This window comes from Parus major, chromosome 8 (genome assembly GCF_001522545.3).
Source record: "Parus major isolate Abel chromosome 8, Parus_major1.1, whole genome shotgun sequence".
Classification (NCBI taxonomy): Eukaryota; Metazoa; Chordata; class Aves; order Passeriformes; family Paridae; genus Parus; species Parus major.
This window is the reverse complement of record NC_031777.1, coordinates 2,883,686-2,907,078: the sequence shown is the minus strand read 5'-3', so window position 1 is coordinate 2,907,078 and position 23,393 is coordinate 2,883,686. Positions and strand designations below refer to the sequence as shown.

Genomic DNA, 23,393 nt, shown 5'->3' with positions numbered 1-23,393 from the left:
GGGTACCAGGAGATGCTTCCGTGGTGAGACATCTTTTACAATGCAAATTAGGCATGAAATTCATCAACTAACATCCCCTTCCTCACCCTGATCTCCAACAGACTTCCCGTAACGCTCGGAAGAAAGGGTCAGGGGAGAAGGGCTGAAGGGCACCATGAAGCTGAAGCAGCGAGTTGTGCTGTTGGCCATCCTCCTCGTCATCTTCATTTTCACCAAGGTTTTCCTCATCGACAACCTGGACACGTCGGCCGCCAACCGGGAGGACCAGCGCGCGTTCCAGCGGATGCTGTCGGGGCTGCGCGTGGCGCTGGACCCGCGGCTGGAGCACACGCTGCAGTCGCCCTGGGAGATCGCGGCGCAGTGGGTGGTGCCCCGCGAGGTGTACCCCGAGGACACCCCCGAGCTGGGCGCTGTCATGCACGCCATGACCACCAAGAAGATCGTCAAAGCTGATGTGGGGTACAAAGGGACGCAACTGAAAGCTTTGCTGATACTTGAAGGAGGACAGAAGGTCGTCTTCAAGCCCAAGAGGTAAATACTGCTTTCAATGACTGCATTAGTAACTGCTTTATTTATGTACTTTTTTTTCCTCCATGCTGTCACATCAACATTCAGTGAATTTTTCTATAAGTGGAAGGACCATCCTGTTATTTTTGAGACAGAATAGAGCCTTGCTGGTGCTCTAGTAACACTGTGTTGCTGTGCCAGCTGTCTCTCAGGCTGTACAGCCTTGATGCTCATTACAGCCTGTCTTTAGATTGAAAGAATAATCACTGTTCAGTCCTGAGGGAGTGTTGGTTAGACCTGATGTTTCTGAGCCATATCTTCCTGACCGTGGAAGTGCAGCTTCTGGCAGTTTGGAGACAAGCTTCGTCTCCTTGTTGTGTCAGGATGCCAGGGGAGGGTGCAGTTCAAGAAGGAAGAAAACTTGGCAGTGGTCTTAAAAGTACATCTGTGTGTCTGGTGTGGTTGAATGTAGGCTGTAAAAATGGTTTGGGTAGGTCAGAGTGAGAGCCCCTGAGCCTCCTGCCTGCCAGTGGTGAGTCCTGGAGGAGGAACTTAAGAATGGAGGATAGTGATAACTCCTTGGTATGGCCTTGGTTTACAGTGATCCTCAGAAAAATTTGATATGATTGAATGTTTCTGAAGAGTCTTAACTGTAAAGCTTTTTGAACTGTTTGTCTTTGGGGAAAAGGAGAAGAAAGATGTTAAAAAGTAAGGCCAGGTGTTTTAGGAAATTCACTGCAAATGAGAAGTGTCATGACAGAAAAGGATTTTGGGTTAAGCAGGGCAAGCATTACGATTTCCTGTCCTGTTGATGAGCAAGTGCAGAGGTCACAAAGATGCTCTGAGGGTTGGAGCACCCCTGCCCAGAGACAGGCTGAGAGAGCTAGGGCTGTTCACCTGGAAAACAGAAGGCTCCAGGGAGATTTCAGAGCCCTTTCCTGTGCCTAAAGGGGCTCAAGAGAGATGGAGAGGAACGTGGGACAAGGGCCTGCAGTGACAGGACAAGGGGAATGGCTTCACACTGATAAAGGGCAGGGATATGTGGGATATTGGGAAGAAATTCTTCCCTGTGAGGGTGGTGGGGCCCTGGCACAGGTTGCCCAGAGAAGCTGTAGCTGCCCCATCCCTGGAAGTGTTCAAAGGCCACGTTGGACAGGGCTTGGAACAGCCTTGTCTAGTGAGAGGTGTCCCTGCCCACAGCAGCAGAATTGGAACGAAATGTTCCTCCAACCCAAGCCAGTCTGTGATTCCAGAATGAGACAAAAATCTCTGAACAGGCAATTCCTGCTCTGGCTGGAGCTCCCCTGCAGGCCCAGGCAGCATGAGCCTTGCACACAAAGTCCTGGTGGTACAAGAGTCATCTCCTTCAGTGAAAGCACTGGGGATTCACAGCATTCCCACAGAGCTTTCTGTGTCAGGGGATGCAATCAAGGGTTTCACTGAGCGTTAAATTGCGTTCTGTAAAGCCCTGTCTGTGCAGGCAAACACAGGCACCGTGCTCCACCAAGGACACATGCAGCTGGAGTATTTATAGGAGCACTAGAGAGGGTGGCCTTGGCCATCCTGGTAGACCCATGTTCTGTTTGTGGCTGCTGAGTAGCCAGTCTTGTGGGCAGAGTCCTGTTCTGGCACTGCAGGAGAGTATTTAACCAGCTTTGGACCTGAAAGCTGTCAAAGTTACTGCTGAAAACAGTTCTGAGCAAACTTACCAGCTGGGGAAGAAGGAATTCCCTCATTACTTTTGCTCTGGAAAGGACTAGATGCCTCCTGTGCATGGAAACAAAAAGTTTGGTCAGGATTTACTAAAAAATCCCAGCTCTGCAGCTTTCAAAAAGTGACCATGTTTCCAGAAGCCAGCTGTTAAGTACATACCAAATACCTGCCTTCGAGGACATATTCTGGGGATTAACTGTCTCACTTCAAATTTACTTGAAATTCAGCTTAATTTACTAACAAATAATACTTGCAATCATCACATATGGTGGTATATGTGACAGAAGATGCTGGCTTGCCTCTGGAAGCTCCCATTTGGCAGGAATCCTGCACTGGTGAATTCTCTTTTGAGCTGCCATGCAGAGAAGCTGAAGCATTTGCTCAGGCTGGGGAAATGGACTGTCTTCTCACACCACATCCTTCCTGAGCAAGGCTAAAACATCAAAGTCCAGCTCTGTGCCTTCTCCTACGCTGTTGTTGCTACTGCTTGAACACAAATTCTGCTGGAAAGAATCCAGTTTACACAATTTGATACATAGAGGGAAATGAGAAAATAGGTAACTTAATTTGAATCTCATTTTATTTGAAAGCATGTTGCATTTTGCCCATTTGCTTGGTATTGACTGTGGTATTTCACACTCAGCTGCAGTGTGGTGCTAAAGCAGGATCTGCACTGATCCAAGTGTCAGGAAACTGAGAAATTGGTGTTTGCCTTGACTAAGTACCATCTACTAAAAGATTTAAAAAAGGAGCAAAAAGCCTTGCACTTCACCAAAATACACCAGTGTTGTTGCAATGAGTGGCTAATTTCTATTTTTTTGCTTATTTTTTAATTTTAGTTCTGCTTATTTTTTAATTATGTCTTTTCTCTGCCAGAATAAAGGCTCTATTTATACCCAGTATTGTCCTCTGGTTCACTCTTGCTGATTTCTTTATCTACTAAAGATTGCATTTACCATCTCTTCCACAATATAAGATTGTGGAATTTGAGAATTGTTAATGTGCAATTCTTTCTAACCCCAAAATCATTTGTGGAATTGTTGCTTTCCAGTATAAATAGCCCCCTGTTCCATAGCAGGGTCTGTGCTTTTTGTTCTAATATGTGATTTGTCATATGGTTGGATTAAAATTTATTAGCTGGAATGTGAACTGCTTCCCAAGCTCTGGAGACCACTGTACATCAATGACCTTTCCTCCTTATTTACCACTTCAACAGTCTGGACACTTCAATCTCATTGATGTTTTTCCCCTCTTCCATTGGCAGTCACTTGGAAAGTGACCCAGAGACTCTTTAACTGTTATTAAATTGTTATTAAATTGTTACTCTGAACAGTAAAATTGTCAGGAATTCTACCTAGACTCACTTCATTTGACTTATTTCAATTGCAGATATGCCAGGGATTATATAGTGGAAGGAGAACCCTACGCTGGCTACGACAGACACAACGCAGAAGTGGCAGCCTTTCACTTGGATAGGTATGGAATTACTGCTTTAGCTGGTTTTATTGCCTTTGGAAAATACCAGGAAAGAAGGAGTTCTTTGAAGAATACACCTCAGATGAGAGTGGCCTCTAACCTGCCCATATACTACATTGAAGCCAAAATAAGAATTAGCTTATTCTGTGAAACTTAATTTCTAAGATCTGTCCAAGAGTGTAATATTTTAGATACTTGTGTAAAGTTTGGAGAGGAGAATGAGCCCTAAATCCACTCTGGTTAATATTACAGGGGAGAAGGAGCTTAGCCAAATGCTGTGGAAGAGTCTGAAATACTAAATGTATGTGTTGAGTTCATGTCCGGTGCACTAAAAAGTCAAGATTAACAGTTTAGTCTAGATTAAATATGAACCAGTACATCCTAGAGGAAAACCAGCAATTCATATATTAATTGTGCTTGGGGTACCCAGGTGGTTTTGTGGACCTGTGCTGGAGGTGCAATTACAGGAAAAAATGAAAATTATAGGATGTTCAAAGAATAGGACAGAAAACACCAGACACTGAATGTCAGTAGTTAGGAAATGCTGTTAGGGCTGCAATTTCACATAACATAAATGAGCACAGTCTCTGTTTCCTCACAGGAAGATTTGGAGGTGAAGACAATTAAAATCTTGAGAAAAGGAGTAATGAGGGACAAATATAACAAAGGATAGAATGGTTGAACTTAAACTGAGGTTTCTCAGTACATAGATAAGAGCCTTATCACTGTGACTAAACTCGTAGATGGTGACAGAGATATTTGTTAGTCCTGATTCACCTGTGGAACTCATTTCACAGTAGGAATCAGTAATTCTAGGAAGAATTAGAATATCTAGGGTGATAAATAGTTGAATAACACCCATGGCTGCTACAGCCAGCTTGTGCTGGTGGGCCAAAATCAGGGTATATTAAGATCAAAAAAAAAAGGTAATGTATTATTATTATTGTCAGATGTCAGTCCATTTGTGCTTTCAAGAAGCATACAGGCTTCAGATCTCCTGAAAAAGTGGTGATTGAACATTCAATCAGAGCCTCTTCCAGGGTCCAAATCCCACTTAACACTTCTTTGCTCTCCATTTGGTCATGATTTTGTGCTTTTTTTCCTCTGGCCTTTCTCTGTGGCTCTGCACCTCTTTATTCTTCAGGAACACCAAGGATGCCATTGTTTCAGGAAGAACCCTGGATCATTTTGTGTATTTACCACTGATGGGGAGGCTGTGCTTTCCAGGATTGTGGCCTCTCAGCTGTGGGTCTGAAAATACAGGGGCAGGTTTTCCACATCTCAGCTCTGTGCTTGTTTTCTTGGAACACCAGAAACAACTCAGGCTGTGCATAGCTCAGTATTGGCTCTGAGTTTTGTCCTGATGCACATGACTTGTTCAGACAGACATTTTGTGTTGCACTTTCTCAGAGTTATTTTTATACTTACAGAAGGGGATTTACTCACTGAATATCTAAAACAAATCCTTTTCAGTTTTTGGAGTGACTGTCCCAATACATCTGTGGAGTGTCAGTTGTCCTCTTTCCAAAAGAGCCTTTTCAGGATCTTTTTCTGAGATGCAAAGGCTATCAAAAGGGTGTCAAAAGTGCATTAAGAGAGTTGGGGCTGACAATTCTTTGATCTTTGTTCTTTTTTAAGCACTTTTAAAATTCCATTACAAATGCCCGAGTCAATTGTGGTCACAGACCAAAGGCATGGGAGTGGAACCTGGATCTTGTAACTCCAAATTTTATGGTTGTTCTTCCCACCTCTGTTTTTCCAGGCACTTCTCAGGCATTCCCTTTTGTTCTACCATTCTCTATCCCCTTCTCCTTCCTTGTGCCAAACAAAACAATTATTGGATTGGTTGCTTTCAAGTGTCATTGAATTTGGCTTAAGCATAACATTTTAATAGATAGTGGTTCCCACAAATTAAAATGATCTTTCCAGGTGACCATATGGTTTTACTGCTTCAGACACATGATGGATATTCCTGGTGTGAGGTCTGAGTTTTGAGAGTTGGAGCATGGTGCATCCTCTGTTGCTCTGCTGTAAATGCTTTAATAAAGGAGTGTCACTGATGGCCTATAAAACAAGTTTAACATCCAGGCACATAAGAAAAATTAATTTCCTTACTTAGAGAGGAGGTAGCTGCAGGGCTTCAGCTTTACTCTTTGGTCTCTGTCATCTCTGACAGAGACTGTGAGGGTTTTTTGTTATAATTTTGAACTGCTGCCGATGTTGCAAATTCTCAGGTCGTGTTTTTTCCCCCCCAATCAGAATCCTGGGTTTCCGCCGAGCCCCGCTGGTGGTCGGCAGGTTTGTGAATCTGCGCACAGAGATCAAACCAGTGGCCACAGAGCAGCTCCTGGGCACCTTCATGACTGTGGGTAAGTGGATTCCATGGACTGTGCTGCCCAGGAAAGGAAAAAAGCTCAATGGGGAAAAAGCCATGAGAACCTGACCCAGCTATAGAACAGTGAACCATGATGCAGGAAGCGCTTTCTGTGCCAGGAGAGATCTTGGATAACCCTGTTTGGCGGGGGAGGAGGACTTGGTTTTGTTCAAATAGTGTTCCCTCATGCTGCTGTTACAGATGGGATTTTTATGTTTTGAGTAAGAATTTTCTCTCTGCTGTCAGAGATGGTTAGAAAAATCTGTGATTAGACCTGAAAAGAATAACGTTGTATTTAATGTGAAGCGAGTGGTGATTTGGGATAATTTATAGAGCTGACACACTGGTTGGTATTAGATGTTGTTTGTGCTGCATCAGAGCCTGCAGAGCACTTAAAACCAAACATGGCAGAACTTCCCTGTGTTGTTTACAGTAATAATGCTGTGAAGGGCACATAATAGAAGCTGTTAATGTGAACTCCTACCAGGTGGTCATTAAGCACCAAGAAATTACTTATGCTGCAGCCTTAACTCCCTCAGGCTTTCATAAACCATCCAATTATTACTCTTTTGTTTGTTTGTTTCATTTCCTAATCAGAAGGCTCCAGAGATGATTGTTCCTTACCTCTGGTAACATTCCTGTTAGAAGTGCTGCTGGCAGTCTCACCTGCTGCCTGACACTGCCACTTAAAAGGTGCAACTTCCAGATGAAAGTTTCAGCTCAGCCTCGCCAGACTCTGCTGGCATTCACAAGCCTCAGGCAGGCTTTACATTTTCCAATTTCAGCCAAGGTAACCAAGCTGTTCGTTAGCAGCAGTGCTGGCTTGAGAAGTAAGGCTCCAGAAATTTTCATTGCTCCTCCTTAGATTCCTTGGAACTGCTGTTCTGCAAAGCAGGAGCTAAAGAAATGGGTGGATCTGTGGAGGAGTTATGATCTTTTGTCAAGCCAAATTTGACTAAGTTCCTGAGGTTTTGAAGAGAGAATTCATTCATACTCAGTGCAGGTTTACTGGAATTACAGCTAGAATCTCAAAGAATTCTGTCTCTTGTTAGACCTGCTGCAGGCCCTGGATGGGAAGAGAGACTTGAAGGTTTCCATACAAATAAGAGATCTGATCTGCAAGCTCTGTGTTGGTAATAATCTCTGACATCCTCAGGTTGTCTGATGGGATACTGGGAGCACAGGGTCTGGATGGAGGGCTCCAAAGGAGTGCTGGCTGAGAGGCAGGAATGTGTGAGGATGGAAAGGGAAGAATATGGCTTTTGGAGAGCTGGGCCTGCTCTGGGGAGGATATTTGAGGTACAACTAAAGGAAAAAAGGACAGAGAGTAATCACAACCAAGTGAGACATATCTGAAGAATATTTTGGAAGAACATCTGTGAGAATGGAACTGGATTTAACCTGGTGAGGATCAAGTGAAGGTGGGTTAAGAAGGGAAAAATGGAAAAGGTTAGACTAAAACTACTAATGCAGACTGCTCCAGACTACTTAATGCTACAGGATGCGTCAGTGTTAGTGGACTAAAGGCTGCAGTGTTTTGTTGCTCCTCTCCTGTCAGAAGACATTGATGAAGCTTTGACAGATCTCCATTCCTGCATCATGTGAGAGTGATAATTGTTTCTGTCTCCTCTCCTGAGTCAGCTCAAGTAGCTGAGATATGTGGCAGTTCTCAGGGCACTAAATCCCTTCAAGTGCTGCCATGTGTCTTTTCACTTATGTCTTTTTGGTCAGCTTTTTCAAATAAGTGGGAAATCTGATCCATGAAGTATGAAATGTGAAAAACAAGCAGTGTTAACATTGCAAAGTCAGGGTCCTCAGGACTACGAAAGGATCACAAAAACCTGTTGATAGTGTAATGTTGTATTAATTCTCAGAGTGATAAAGTCATTAGAAAGTATGACTGCTCTTTCCTTTTCATATTCTTTAATTGCTCTGAATGAGGGGATGTGTGTAATCTCTTTTGAACCTCTCCCTCTCAGAGACAGGAAGCACAAAGACAAATGCACTGAAATCCTGTCATGGGGCAGCCTCCTCTGCAACAACACGCTCCTGACTTTCAGCGGGATTCCTTGCATTAACACCTCTTAATTTGACACCTCTTAATATTTTTCTTTTTAAGGCAACAACACTTGCTTCTATGGGAAGTGCTACTACTGTCGGGAAACAGAGCCAGCCTGTGCAGACGGGGACATCATGGAGGGCTCAGTGACCCTGTGGCTGCCGGACGTTTGGCCCCTCCAGAAACACCGGCACCCCTGGGGCAGGACTTACCGGGAGGGAAAACTTGCCAGGTATGGGAACATGGCAGTGTTATTCTTTATAGATGGTAATTTGCACTAAAATGACCCTCACAAATACAGTGGTTAATTAAAGAGCATGAAGTGCTTTCACAACCTGCAGTTGTGTCCACAGCTTTCTTAGTACAGCTGTAGGTGCCAAGAAGTCCAGAATAAAATTTAAATAAAAATGAGAAAACAAAAAAAACATCTTCATTGTTTTCCACAATACTAAGCACTGTCCTTTTCCTGTATCTTGGCTGGAACAGAACTCCACAGTGCAGTCACTCCAAGGTCTGAAAATCTTGTCTGTGGGCAAGCTAAGATTTGTTTCTTGTTCCACTGGACCTTCTGTTGATGCTGTGGCCCCTGAAATGTGGTAGTACAGTGCCATACTTAATATCATGATCCTTGTAGTTTGTTTTCAGAGTTGTGGAACTGGTTTGACTTCAGCTAGGCCCTGTGTCGTGGTTTGACACTGGCCAAATGCCAGGCACTCATGAAAGTCATTTGCTCACCCTCTTCTGTTACAGCTGGAGAGAGGAGAGGGGAAAAAAGCATTAATGAAGGGCTCATGAGTTAAGATAAGGACTGGGAGAAAAAAAAAACACTCTAAGGGAAAAACAGGTCCAGATTTAAAGGTATGAAGTAAATTTATTATTAACAGAGTCAGAGGAGGATAATGAGAAGTAAAATAAGCCTTTGAAACACCTTTTTTTCCCCATAGCCCCTTCCCGTTGACAGCACAGGGAGCCAGGGCATGGGGGCCTTGGTCAGTTCATCACTTGAGAACTTTTTCCATTTGCTCAGGGAGAGGAGTCTTTCCTTTGCTATGCTGTGGGGTCCCTCCCATGGGCAAACAGTCATCCCAAAACTGTTGTGGAGTGGGTCATTTGTCCACAGGGTGCAGTGTTTTAAGGATAGGCTGCTCTAGTTTGGAAGCAGGGGCCTCTCTCTCTGTCTCTGTAGTTGGGTCTCCCACTGGATCACAGCTTTCTCTGGCATTCACACACTCCACCATGAGAACTTTTCCCAAGGGCTGTGAGTGGATCTCTGCATCCCCCATGGACTTGATGCATTACAAGGGGACAGTTTGTTTCACCATGGTCCTCACCACAGCTTACAGAGGAATCTCAGCTCCAACTCCTGGAGCACCTCCTCCCCTTCTTTATTTTCCACTGGCCTTGGTGTCTCCATGCTGTTCTCCCTCACATGTCCTCACTTCCTCCTCTTCTCTGACTAGAAGAAAAACTGCTGCTTGTAGTAGGCACCATTGTCAACAAGTTCCACTAACTCAAAGATTCTTGCAAGATCCCGCAGCGCGAGAAGTTGATCTCGTCTAGGTTCCACACTGGGGACTCACTCATCGTGCTTCCACTGCCAGCCATCAGAGATTGGCTCTGTCAGCCATGGTGGAAGCTTCCAGCAGCTTCTCACAGAAGCCACTCCTGTGGCCTTCCCCTGTCACCAAAAAATCAGGCTGTGCCAAATCAACACACCCTGGCTTTGCTTTGAATGCCATCAGTATTTAGTGACCATGCTCAGCATGTAAAGAATGCAAAATCCCACATTTGTCTTTTGTTAAGCAGCTTTCTACAATAGATGTAACACATCTGAGTTCCTGAGGTGGGAATGTGTTTGCTATGACCAGAACAAATGGGTTTGAGCTCAGTAAATTTTTCCAAGTCTGTCTTGAACTTGAAAGTGATTAGAAGAGATTTTCAGTCCTTGATCTAAAGTATCCATTGATTTCCAATGATGTGATTGTTCTCAGAATCTCATCCAAAGGCTCTGTTGAATTGTTTTAGAGTATAAAAGGCACAGATTGAATTTTGAGCAGCAGATGTTTTTTCTTCCCCAGCAGGTCAAAATCAGCTGTGTTCAGTACATGGTACATTGCAGTAATGAATGGGATGCATTTCTTGGAGGTGTTCCTCCTATTGAGAGTCTCCTTTTCATCACACCCTGCCTGCTTACACAGGGGTTTATCTTGATTCCTCTGCTGATTTGATGTTTGGTGTATTTAAACGCACATTTGCCTCCTTCAAATGAGGTTACAAGTTTCTGGTGTTTTTTACATTGTCATGCTGCCCCTTTCACATTGAGAGATCAGAACTAAAGTTTCTTGGTGTCATGCTCTCCTTTTTCTGTGCCTGGTAATTGTGGAAAAATAACTATAAGAATTTTTCCCTGCTCTAGCCACTCTTCTGAGTTGACCTTTTGAACATAATTCACAGAGGCACATTAGTGTTTGTAATTTTTAATGGAGGTGTAATAGACAAAATCCCTGACCTTCCAAGGCCTGTGCTAATACAATATAAATGATCAGAAATGAGTGTTGAATAAAAGTCTCTCTTGAAAGACTGCATGGAAAATGAGGAGAGAGAGCACAGTTTATCTGAAAAATTGTGGCAAGAAGATAAAGTACTTCTCTGAAGTAAAATGAGAGAGAAAGAAACACTTGAGGGAGAGCGAGATGCAGCATAAAAAGTGTATCCAGAACAAGGAGAAGAGGTTCTGAGACTGTTCCTGTGTGGATTTGTGCTACACATTGAGTGTGAGTTGGACCTTAATCCCTCTTCCTAGGGGGATTTAGGCACAGCATTTAAGGAACTGTTGTCAGAAACACTGAGAAGATAAATTTTTAACCTCTCTGATTTGGATACCTGGAGGAAAGGTGGGATATTGGGACCTCTGGCTTCAGACCACTGGAAGATGAAGTGGGATATGTGGCAGTTGTAGTTAGATTCTGATCTTCCTACTTTTATGACTGTCTGCAGATTTGAGCATGTCAGCAAGTCTTCCCAGCTTGTGTTTCCTCCATCTCTGTTTCCAAATCACAGATGGTTTAAGGCATTTCCAATTTAAGTGCTATTTTGTGAAGGATTGTTTCATTCCTTACATGGAAGATGTCCTTGTTATTTAGGTTGACAGATGGAAAGGATATACACCAGAGATTTGGCTGTTTTGGTGATGGTGTTGAATAGCTTTGAAAGCTGTAAAGAAGAAAATGATAAAATTTAAAATCCTAGGTTTGGAGAATTGAGACATGACATCCATGTTACAAGATTACCTGGAGAAGGAGATAAGAGGGAAGCTTGAATCTTGTGAGTGGAGAAGAAGGTGAGATACTCTGCAAAGAAAGAGGAGAGGAAAGAGACAGCTGTGAGTGAAGGAGAGTGAGCACTGTGAAGCCCTTCTCCAGGGGGCAGAGGGGCTCATTACTAACCACAGGGAGGGTATTTGCATTAGAAAGAAAAAAGGAAGGGGATGGTTGGAAAGCCAGATGGAAACAGCTCAAGGCAGTGGAAACAGACACATTACTGGAGTGTTCCTTGGGAAGCTGAGGGAGGAAAGGCTTGGCAGTAATCTTCCCACAAGACAGCCTGGCCACTGTGGAGTTGTGAGGAAGCAGACTCTGACTTTGTTTTCCGTAGGAAGATGATCTTTGTGTATCTTAGAGCTGAAACTACAGCTTGCTCCATAGGCTGGGATGTTAATGCAGGGTTTACTCTCTCATGAAACACTGTTGTCAAGCTCTTCCTTCTTGGTCTAGCCTGGGCTGCTCCCCTCTCTTGGTGCACTCAAAGATGACTGAGGGCAGCTCTAAGTGCTGTTGCTGTGCAGTGGTGGTTCCCTGAAGGGCTGCCTGGTTCCTCTCTGGCTGCAGGTGGGAGTATGACGAGAGCTACTGCGACGCCGTGAAGAAAACGTCCCCGTACGACTCGGGCCCGCGCCTGCTGGACATCATCGACACGGCCATCTTTGACTACTTGATCGGCAACGCCGACCGGCACCACTACGAGAGTTTCCAGGATGATGAGGGAGCCAGCATGCTCATCCTGCTGGATAATGCCAAAAGGTGAGCCTGGGGACTGTCCTGTTGGCCTGGCAGTGGTGAGAGCAAGGGCACACATTTATCTGCTCTGTCTCTCTCTGTTTTCTCTCTCTCGCAAATTTATTCTTTAATATCTTTTGTAATCGTCTTTCTTTTTTATCTGAAATTATTCACCAAGTCTTTGGGTCCTTGAAAGGCTGTGGTGCTGACAGGACAAGGGGGAGTGGATTCAAACTGAAAGAAAGTGGGTTTGGATCAGATATTAGGAAGAAATTCTTCCATCTGAGGGTGGGGAGGCCCTGGCACAGGTTTCCCAGAGAAGCTGTGTCTGCCCCAGCCCTGGAAGTGTCCAAGGCCAGGTTGGATGGGGCTTGGAGCACCCTGGTCTAGTGGGAGGTGTCCCTGCCCATGGTAGGGGGTGGAACAAGATGAGCTTTAACCCAACCCAACATTCTAGGACTCTGTGATTCTGCTCTGTGCTCTAGATACTCTTTTGTCTTGGCAAAGTTTTGCTCAAGCTACAGAAGCTCCCCAATTAACACAGTATTTCTCAAAGCAACTTTGAAAGCTTTGCTGCAGTCTCCTCCTATCCCCAGAAAAGCCCTTTCCTTTTAGGCTTTTAATTAATGGAAGAAAACTTAAGCTTTTTTATTTATCACCAATCAGTGAGTACTGAAATAAAAGCAGATCTTTTCAAAATGTGTTTTTGAATAATTTGGCATTCCCTGCCTTCTGATATGCCTACTCAGACTTCAAAAAGTTGAAAGTTTAATGTGGAGGTAGAAATGATACCGAAAGCAAAATATGATGATGTTCTAAATGTGGACACTAACTTACCCAAACAAAAACGTTTAAAAATGTGTTTAGAATATGAGTCCTTCTGTCTTTGCTGTAGTTTTGTATGTTGTCCACTATAGGTTAAAAATCATATTGAAGACACAGCCTTGTTTAAATCATAACAATGTGATTTATTTTTCCTAAAAACATAAAGATCATCTACTTGCCTTTCTCATAATTTAGTCCAGCAATTCAGGATTATTTATTTTCCTGGTGGGCACTCCCATGTGCAATGGCAGTGAGTTTCCCTTCTGTGAAGGACCAGCAGTTCCTGTGGCAGCCTCTGCTCAGGCTTTGCACACCACTCGAGACCTTGGAAGGCCTGGAGTTACCTTTCTTTTCCCATTTATCTTCTGTATAGTGGATTCCATCCCTCCTTCCATCTTTCCATCCATCCTTCCTGTCATCAGCCTGTTCAGTAATACCCCAGTATGACAGCAGTATGCATTCCACCCTGGGACTGCTTAATTACTGCTGCTTTAGGTGAATTTGGCAAAAATGCTCTTTCTGTTCCTCACTGACAACGTGCTAGGAGGAAGGAAGGTCATGGATTAGTCACTGGAAGTTTGAAGGTCAAGTCCCTTTGTTATGGTATGTTCCTGTAACATTATGAAAATATTTCTGGTGGGGCTTTGCAGGTTGACAGTAAGTTGTTTTTTCCTGAAAATTTAAGTGATTTATTTAGTCACTTAATAAAATTTAACATTTCTGTGAAATAATGGATAGGGAACAGTTTTTCATAGAACTATGGTAGATCTCAGCTTGGAAAGGACCCCTAAGGATCATTGACCCCAAGTCCTTGTTTCTTACAGGACTACCTAAAACTGAACCATGTGAGTAAGAGCAGATGTTCCTTGGTGCCATGACCACTTCCCTGGGAACTTATTTACTTTTAAAGCTATGAATAACAGAATTATTTGAGTAGAATAATGCCAGGCCCCTGCAGCAACTCATCTTTATTGAAGGATGTCTTGGTTTGAAAAGACAGGTGTTCTCTAAGGAAGGTAGGAGCCTCCCTTAAAATGGAAAATGTAAACCCTTGCCCTCCAAATTACTGTAATTTTGAAATTAAGAGGCTCTCAGGCAAAGATATGGGAGTAGGAATAACACTTCTTTACTAGTATGTATAAATTTAAAAAAAACCTGCAACTTAGTAGGAAATGTAAAATAAAATACAAGCTGACAGCCTGTTGGGCAGGGTGTTGGTAGCAGTTTAATTAAATGGTGGCTGTAGCTCTCCTGGAGTGGCAGATGTGGTTCTGTTGAAGCAGTGACCCTGTGGAAGGATGTAGTTTTTCTCTGAAGGTCCAGGGGTGGTGTAGATGGGCCAGAGGAAGAAAGGCTGTGGTGTTCCAAGGCTCAGATTATATCCAGGTAGGAATGCTGGGCTCCTCCCCCTGGGTGGAGCATCTCCCCATGGGATGATGGCATTTTATCAGTCCTGCAGTGAGACCCAATGGCCCATTAACTGAAGAGATCCCCCTGGAGTTTTGAGGGCTGGGTCATGGAAGAGAAAAAGAACACTGCCACACCTGGTTTTAACAGCTTGTAATAAAATACAGATTTTTGGTTACATCTTGCATTACAACCCAAGACAAAGGGAAAGTTCTTAGTTGAAAACAGTATTATGAGGAAGGTGAAACTATGAAAAATAGATTCAGCATGTGTTTAGATGAAGCTTGAAATACTGTGGAAGCCTTCTGGCTTGAAATGTTTAAGTTGATCACCTTGTTAGTGAACTGTTGCTCTTTGGTTGTTGCTGTTTGGTTCCTTCCCTGCCCAGCTGTGTCAGACAGACAAAGCTCCCATTCTGCATGCCCAGAATACCACTTATTCCTCACCCCTGCATCATTTCTAGACTCCTCTGAAATGCCTTTCTAAGGTGCCTTGGTCTGATAAAGAACTGGGTATGCTGGTGCTGCTTCTGTTTACCTGCTTAGCTGATGCTGATGAGAGTTACATCTGTGACTGGTCATGGCCTGTTTATATTTTAATTTAAATTATTTGATCTCTTGGAGCATGAAATTGCCTAGTATTGATTTCTCTGAGTTCTTCACAAAGCTCTTTATGTTGAGAACAACCTTAGGAGTTCAGCTGGTTCACTCAGTTTTAATTTTTCTTTTCAGCTTTGGAAACCCTGCCCTGGATGAAAGAAGCATTTTGGCTCCTCTCTATCAGTGCTGCATGTAAGTGAAACACAGGGGTGCTGTTCACTTATGTAATTGCTGTCCTTTGCAATATCATTAACTTGTGAGCCTTCTGGCAACCTGAAAAGGTTTGCTGGGGTCCACAGTGCTGTACTTATTTGAGATATTGTCTGTTTGATGGATTGTCACTGCCTGAGAAGCTGAGGGATCCATTTTCATGTACATTGGAGGGTTAGCTGCAGAAAGTGGTCTTACCTCCAGGTCACTGGTTCACATCTATCCATAGTCAGTGTGACAGGTACTTTGCATCTGCAGCTGTCCCCATCCAGCTCCTGACAAATCAAAGTTCACATCCCAGCTTGAGTTCTCCCTGGCAGAAGCGAAGGATCCAACGTGTCTGGCAATTTAATCATTTCAAATGTGGCTTCTAAAGAAAACTGCAGTCCTGCTCAGGGGGCTTCTCTCAAGTAAAATTTGTAGTTTCTTTGTAGAGTTTTGTTTCTGTTTGGCCTTCTCAGCTGTTTTATTTTCAGAGGTTGTGACTTTATGATTTCTGTTCCATGTCCACTCTCTTACCAGGCCATTGCTACTTCTCATTAGGAAATAGATGCTGTGAGGACTGTAGTACCTCTCCTCTGGAACAGCCTGAGAGGGCTGGGGTGTTCAACGTGGAGAAGAGAAGGCCCTGGGGAGACCTCAGAGCCCCTTTCAGTGTCTAAAGGGGCTCCAAGAGAGCTGGAGAGGGATTTAGGACAAGGGGAATCTATCACACTGATAGAGGGCAGAGTTAGATGGGATATTGGGAAGAAGTTCTTCCCTCTGAGGAGGTCCCATCCCTGGAAATGTCCAAGGCCAGGTTGGACAGAGCTTGGAACAACCTGGTCTAATGGATGATGTCCCTGCCCATGGCAAGGGGAGTGGAATGGGATGTTTTTTAAGGTCCCTTCCAGTTCAAGTCATTATGGGGTTCTATAAAAATTTACAGGAAAAAAAAATTCCTGACTCTGATACTTCAACATTAACTCCTCCAAGCCTTCCAAATGGAGCTTGTCCATGAAGCTTGTCCTTGAAAGGTTTTCTCTTCCAAATTATCTGGGATCTTTGAAAACTGGGAACTTTGCAGAAAGCCTGAGCTTTCATCCTGCTTGCACTAAGCAGAGCTCCCTGAATGCTGCAGAACACCTGGCCTATGTTCTCAAGATCCTTTTAAAAGTCATATGGAGAACAGCTAAAGAATTTTCAAATTCTTTCTTTTTCCTGCATTAATTTTAAATGCAAGTTTAATTTTTTGCTTTGTTGAGATTCTTCTGGAGTCCTTGTCATCTTGATTTCCCCAAATGCAACCAGAGGAGAAGTTTATCTCTGTAAGAGACTCTGCAATTTCCTGCTTTTCAGATATTCCTTCTTTCTGGTACTGGGCAAATGGCATGTAAGAATTAATTTGTGTAATTGTTTTAACTGTAGGTTTGTTACAACACTTGCTTATTTTGCTGGTTTTATTAGAAGCCATCAAACCCAAGAGTTTAGACCAGGGGTGCTAAAGATGTGGCCCTGAAAGATTTGGGGGAGAATCCCAAGAGACTTCATGGAACATGAGAGTTGAGATTGGCTGACATAAACAAGCTCAGTGGCCAGTGAAGAGGAAAGGTCACTGCTGTGTTCTCTTTCTTGCAAGTTTGGTCAACTGCCTTTTGTGATTCATTATTATTCAGTGATGCTCTTCCTGAGGTGACCTTTGTTTGAATTTGTTACTTTTTCCTTCCTTTTCTTTCCTTTCCAAACCATGTCATGACTGAAGACCTTCTGTCCTCTCAGCTGGCAGTGTTCCTGTGTAACATCAGTTATGTCACACCGGATTGATCCTTCATCACCTTCAGTTTTGAGGTTTCATTAGATCCTGTCTGTGACGCAGTTTCACCTGGACCCTGCCATCCCAAACCCACTTCTGCAATGAGTCTTCGTTCTTGATGTGCCAGGCTCCCTCAGGAGGCTGGCTCTGGTATTCCCAGTGGGATGCAGCTGGGCCAGGGTGTGGTGACGTGTGTTTGTTTCTTTTGCAGCATCCGGGTTTCTACCTGGAACAGGCTGAATTACCTGAAGAACGGAGTCCTGAAGTCTGCCTTAAAAACTGCCATGTCGCATGACCCCATCTCACCTGTGCTCTCCGACCCTCACCTGGACGCCCTGGACCAGCGGCTCCTCAGCATCCTGGCTACAGTGAAGCAGTGCACAGACCAGTTTGGGCCAGATGTTGTGCTGGTGGAAGACAGGATGACTCTGTCTCACTTGTAATCGTAGCGTAACGCGAGACGAAACTCCTTTTTTTAAAAACAAACGAACAAAAAAGCGATAGAAAAACAGCACAATCAGTTCAGAAGGGCTGTGGCCAAGATGGACTGACATGAACAGGAAAGCTCCCGAGCCAGAGGAAGGGAGGTGACACTGGCTTTTTCCTTGGGCTGGATGTGAGAGGTGGGCAGGGGGCTCGGACGGCTCAGCCCCCATGGTGGCCACTGTGGCGTGTCCATTGCCGGCAGTGGGCGCCGCGCTGGATGGAAACGGCTCTCGGTGCTGGTGTGGAATACAGAACTCCTTTGTGGACTGATCTGGAGGGGACAAACAGAGATGAACAGTACAGTTCTCTCCCCTTCTCTTCCCCCTATACTCTGGCGAGTTTGTCTGATTCAGGGTTGTACACAATCAGCTCTGAGCTGGTTGGGCATTTTACTGCTTCTCTAGAGAACGAGCGAGGGGCGAATAAAATAACTGTTAGACTGAAGAGTTGTGCCACCCCCCAGGGGTGGGATGTTCTTCTGATTGTCTGAGGGGTGGGAGAGGGGACCTCTCTGCTGCTCACTTGGCTTTTCCTTGATAAAAGGCTGGGAAAAGGGGTTGCCTCATTTGTGATAACGCTTCAGTGTTTTTGCTGAAGTCCTATCAAAGATTTATCCACAGGGTTGGAGATTTAGGAGAGGACAGGGTGGTTATACAGCACTTGATAATTAAGGGGTTATAGTAAGTTTCCGTGTGTCTTGTCACTTGTTTTTTAAGGAGTCTGGCAAGGTCTGAGTAGAGAAAATATCCTTGCAATCCTGTGTCCATTATAACCCAATTTTCAGTCTCTTGTAGTTGAGGAGGACAGAATCTGTCCTTGGAAGCAGTTCTGCATAGCGAGGTCAGGCTGCTTTACTGTGAGCCCTGAGTGCTGTGGAGCCTCTGGGCATGTGGGACTGGGAAAAATTGCTGGACTTCCCCGGTCACCAGCAAAAACCTGAGGTGTGCAGAAAGCCCTGAGCTGTGTTCTGTCTTCATCTCACCTGAGAGAGCTTTCTGCTGCTCCCTGTGACCCCAGCTCAGCACTGCTGTTCTTGGAACACCAGTGTTGGGGTCCCACGTTCACCTGGTTTGCCTGTGGCTGAGCTCAGAAGCTGTGACCACTTCAAGGAGGTTTTCTGCCTTCTCCAGCTGCTTCCTGCAGCCCCCACTGCAGTGTTCTGCCTGGGATGGTCATCCTGGGGTCCTCATGAATGGTTTTGCCATAGAAAAAAGTTGTTTTTTCAGGGCAGGTTTGCAGCACTCATCTTGTGCTAGTCCTGTTGTCCTTCAGCACCTGTGCTGCCAATGAGTTTGTGTCATAAAACAGATCAGCTTGGGGCAGGTCTCAGTTTGTGTCTCCAGAAGAGAAGCAGTTTCATCACTATTTCCAAACTGAACAGCTTTGCATCAGTGTTCAGCCAGCATGGTCCTTAATGTAAGGAAAGAGCTCCCTTCTCCAAGTGATTACAGGTTACTGGACTTGAGAGCAAGAGCACCAAATTGTCAGTTTGAGCCCTTTTCCTTGATTTTCCTGTCAGGATTTCTCTAAGTGCAGTGTGGCAGGCAGGTAAAGAGCTGCCTCTTGTTCTTGTACCTTGGCTGCACCTGATCTAGGAGGTGTCAGAGAGAGTTTATCTGAAAAATGCAGGTTTTGGTTTATTTTGCTGAAGTCTTTTTCTCATTGCATGAGCAGAGTATCTTGAAAGTAGAATGTGACTGCTTACCTGAGGTGTAATTTTATGTTATTCTTGCTCTCTTCTGGACTTGGCCACAATCACAGATGCGCCCCAGAGCAATGAGATGATGGGATGGGACCTGGAGTTATTTACTGGAGTTCTTAGTCAGGATGGTGACACACAGCCAGCTTTGAGGACACTGTGAAGCTCATACCTCTATCACCTGATAACAGAACACACTTTAGAAGCTGTGGGTGGTGCCTGTGGGGCAGGAGCAAGTGCTATTTTAAGCTGTTTCCCAGGAAATTTCAGATGATTTACCCAAAGGGAAGATGGTGAAACACATGGTTCGTGGCTTGTAGCATTTCAAAAAGTGTATTCTTCTCTTTGAGCTTAATCATGAGTTCTTAATATTTTGGGAGGGATCTACCAAAATTTAATTTCTGATTTCTATGTGATCACTCTTGATATTTACATTTGATTTAACAATGGGTTCAAAAAAAGGTCTTTCAGCCTTTGAAATTGAATTAGTGTTGAGGACTTACATATTGTTTTAAGCTAAAGCTTTTGCTGTCAGGTGGAACCTCGAGATAAGTTTTTCCCCAGTATAAATGTCAAAGATTTAAAGCAGGGTATTGGTTTATTTTGGTTTACTTGTGGACAAAGGGCATGAAGTCCAGCATTGTCAGTAGAAGGAAACAAGAAAATGGTTATTTTTTGGGGTTGGTTTTTTTATTTGTGATATTGATGCTTCTGGTTGCTGTAAACACTACTGGAGGTCAGCATTCTACAGTAGGAAAGAAAAATAAATTCCTCTCTTAAACCAAAATCAGTAAGATCTGGTTTTGGCCTTGTGACAATTTCTGCCCTTTTGGCAGTGATGATGGTTTTGCTTGAACACAGAACCCCATGAAATTTTAAGTTGTAACCATTGCAAAGCAAATGAGGAGCAGCATCCAGGTGCCAACAGGGTCTGCTTGAATCTCTGAAAAATAACATTGTTTGCAAGGCAGGTGCTCTGTCCAGGAGGTTTTCGAGACACCTTCTGATTCTTGTTCACTGTGCACGTGTTCCCCGCTGGCCCCAGATGTTACACACTGGTTGTGTCGTGGTTATCAATGATATCAGAGCACTGGAAGCACAGAAATCAAGAACTAATTAAAGAGCCTCATCAGCCATCTGCTATTTACCTCCTCCTTCCCAAGTCAGCCATCAGGGGGAGGACACACTTGAGTCAGCTCTTCTTCAGCAGCTGATGAACTGGAGTGTGTCTTGCCAAACAAACTTCAACTCAAAAGTACTAATTTATTAAGAAGGTAATTTATTTACTGCAGCAGCTGGAGCAAGATGCTGGAAACAGATCCCCCTCTTGGATATGCCAGAGGAGGCCCCTGGGAGCTGCTGCACAAATGGAGTTGCTAATAAGCAAACACAACGCAATCATGACTTTCTACTCCTATCCCCTGGGGTCAGATCCCACATAAAGCAACATTGTGTGAATAAAGATTTTAATAAAGCAACATCAAGAGATTGCCTAAGTCTCTTTCTCCCTCCCCTGTCTGTCTCACGTTCCAACATGTGGTGGGCTGAGTGTTTGAAGTGTTTTGCTGCTGCTGTCTCCCAGTTACTCCTCTGCTAATGGTTGTCAGGGGCATTTTCTCCACTCGTGTATGTCCAAAACATGCAGCTTGTTTGCCAGAGCCTTGCTGATAAGGAGAGTGTCCCAAAGGAATACAGAAATAAAACACACCTAGATTGAAGTGGTTTTCTGCCCGTGCATCCCATGGCCCTGCCTCTGCTGAGCACGTGGGCTGAGCCCCTGGCAGCGTCCCAGGAGCTGCTTCCATGGAGCCAGGGATGGACCCTGGCTTGTGGGAGGTGTCTCTAGAGCTGGCAGCTGTTTGTGGATAAGCTTTTATTGGGGGGGCAGGTCACTGCTCCCCCTGAGAGCAGAGCTTTACTCAGCCTGCAGAGGAGTTTTTCTTAATGCCCCAACTTGTTTCAGAGGCAGGGGGTGAAGCACTTCTGAATTCAGGGATCTTTGACCTGCTCTGTAGCATGAACTGGTGGTGTCAAACCTGCTTTTCTTTAAACTAGAGTTTTTCACTTGCAACTTTGGATTTCAGCATTGTTGAATTCTGTGTGAGCTGCTTTCTGGGGTTTATTTTGAGGGTTTAGTGGGGGAGGATGTTCTGGGGTTTTTTGTTTCCTAGCATTGTGTGCTGACAGTAACTTTTCCTTTCCTCCATCTCTATTTTTGAGGTGCCAATTTGCTCAGGGAGTGGGACAGGATTCTTGCTTGTGTATGAACAGTTCAAGAGCTAGAGATGCTTTTAAGTTCTGACAGGCAGAAACTGGCAGTTGAGAGCTGTTGTTCCAAGCACTTTGTTGTGCTGCTGCTTTGTATTTTTGGAGTGGTTGGCCATAGTAACAGAGTGCAAATTTGTATAACTGGGAGATTTTAGTGTTTTGGATTATGTAATGAATGCACTTTTACAAAAGAATGAACACAAACGACTTTGAGCCAATGGAGAACCAAAGGGGGTTGAAAATCAGCACTTTCCCTGAGGTCCTCAAGTCCTTTACCTACAATTTTTTTATTGAATCTAAAAATTAGGAATAGAAGTCCTCAGTTCATATATCCCAGGTGTGGGACTGGTGATTTGTTCTTTGTAGAATCTCAATCTTTTTAAAAGACTGGAGAATATATAGTACTTTGTGGGGAAAAAAGGAGGAAGGGGAGAGGACTCCTCTCATACTGTTTATTCTAGATCTTTCTTTAATTCAGTGATCTAATCCATAGCTGTTGTTATATTGAGCTCTGGAGAGAGGCTCTTCTCCCCCTGCCTTCTGTCAGAGTGCTGAGATGGATGTGCAGAAGAAATTGCTGTATGGAAATAAAGATGGGTGCATGGCATTTCCCTGGACAGCCTGTAAATGAAATTCTGGCTTGTGAGGTTCCCTCTGAATGTTTGCTTGTCCCGAGCTGCTTTGGGGTGTGGAATAAGCCAGGTATAACCATTTCTCATGGTGCTGTTTTCAGACAGCACCTGAGCTGAGGTGGTGGAGTCTTTATCAGGTGTTGTTGCTCACTGGGACCGACTGCTTGGAATAACCAGCCATGAGTGACAAGCTGAGCATCCTCCCATCAACTCCAGGGCTCTGCAGGCCTCAAGAGAGACTCGCCTCACGATTAGCAAACTGCACTTTGGGTTTCAGCAGAGGAAGGAAAAATCCCATGTGCTTCCTAAGCCCCTTGACAGAATCCCAGAATGACTGGGGTTGGAAGGGAGCTTGAAGATCATCTTGTTCCAAGCCCCTACCATGGACAGGGACACCTTCCACTACCCCAGGCTGCTCCAAGCCCTGTTCATCCTGGCCTTGGACACTTCCAGGGCTGGGGCAGCCACAGCTCCTCTGGGTAACCTGTGCCAGGGCCTCCTAAAGAACTGTTTTTCCTTCTGGTTCTTACTGTGTGCTGCACTTGGGCAGGGCTGACATCCCAGAAATCATGAAATCATCCCAAGAGCTGGTCAGTTTATCCTTCAGAATTTTCTTTTTTCCTCTGGAACATGTAAGTAATCTATTTTTTACAACATCTATATTTTGCAACATCTGCCCCTTTTAAGAAGCCCTTTTCAGCTAGAGCAATTTATCCTGGGCAGACAAAGTTTGAATGCTCCAGCTATTAAATTTTTTATAAATCTGAATAAATGCTTCAAGTGCCTCAACTGGTTTTCAGAAAGGCTGACAGCAGTTTAGCTAACAGCAAGTTTGATTTTTAATTTGTTTCTTTAATGCACTATTTTTAGTCCTGTTGAAGTTGTTGCAAGTGGTGTTCAGGTTTCAGCCTCGCTGTTTTTGTAGCTGGAAGGGGCTGTTTTGTTAGCCCAGTGTCCTGAATGCTGCTGTGTAATATTTGCAGGCGTCTGTAGATGGTGATGCACTCTGCTCCATGCCTGGGCTGCATCCCCCCTGCCATCCACCTGCCTCGGGGAATTACCAGGCTGGATTTATTCTATTTATGAGCCTTCTTGCTTTTATTTTTCCAAGCATGTGGAATAACCTTGAAATCCTTTCCACTCCCAAAGCATTTTGGCCTTGCTCTCAGTTAGGATACCGGGATAGCAGGCAGCAAACACAGCCGTGCTGACTCACCCGCTGCTCCCTTGTTTCTGCCTCTTATCTTTGTGTCCCCTTTGAAAGGACGCGGAGGAGCAGCTGCCATTTCCT

At 44.4% G+C, this 23,393-nt stretch overlaps 1 protein-coding gene across 1 annotated transcript; it reads left to right on the top strand.

Annotated features, from left to right (window-relative positions):
- On the top strand, positions 1 to 20,691 carry FAM20B (FAM20B glycosaminoglycan xylosylkinase). The gene is made up of 7 exons (XM_019007714.2): positions 1 to 531; positions 3,610 to 3,696; positions 5,956 to 6,065; positions 8,190 to 8,361; positions 12,017 to 12,208; positions 15,148 to 15,207; positions 17,229 to 20,691. Exons 1-7 carry the CDS (start codon positions 155 to 157, stop codon positions 17,458 to 17,460), a joined length of 1,230 nt encoding a protein of 409 aa, XP_018863259.1. The 5' UTR covers positions 1 to 154; the 3' UTR covers positions 17,461 to 20,691.
- Positions 20,692 to 23,393: the final 2,702 nt, after the last annotated feature.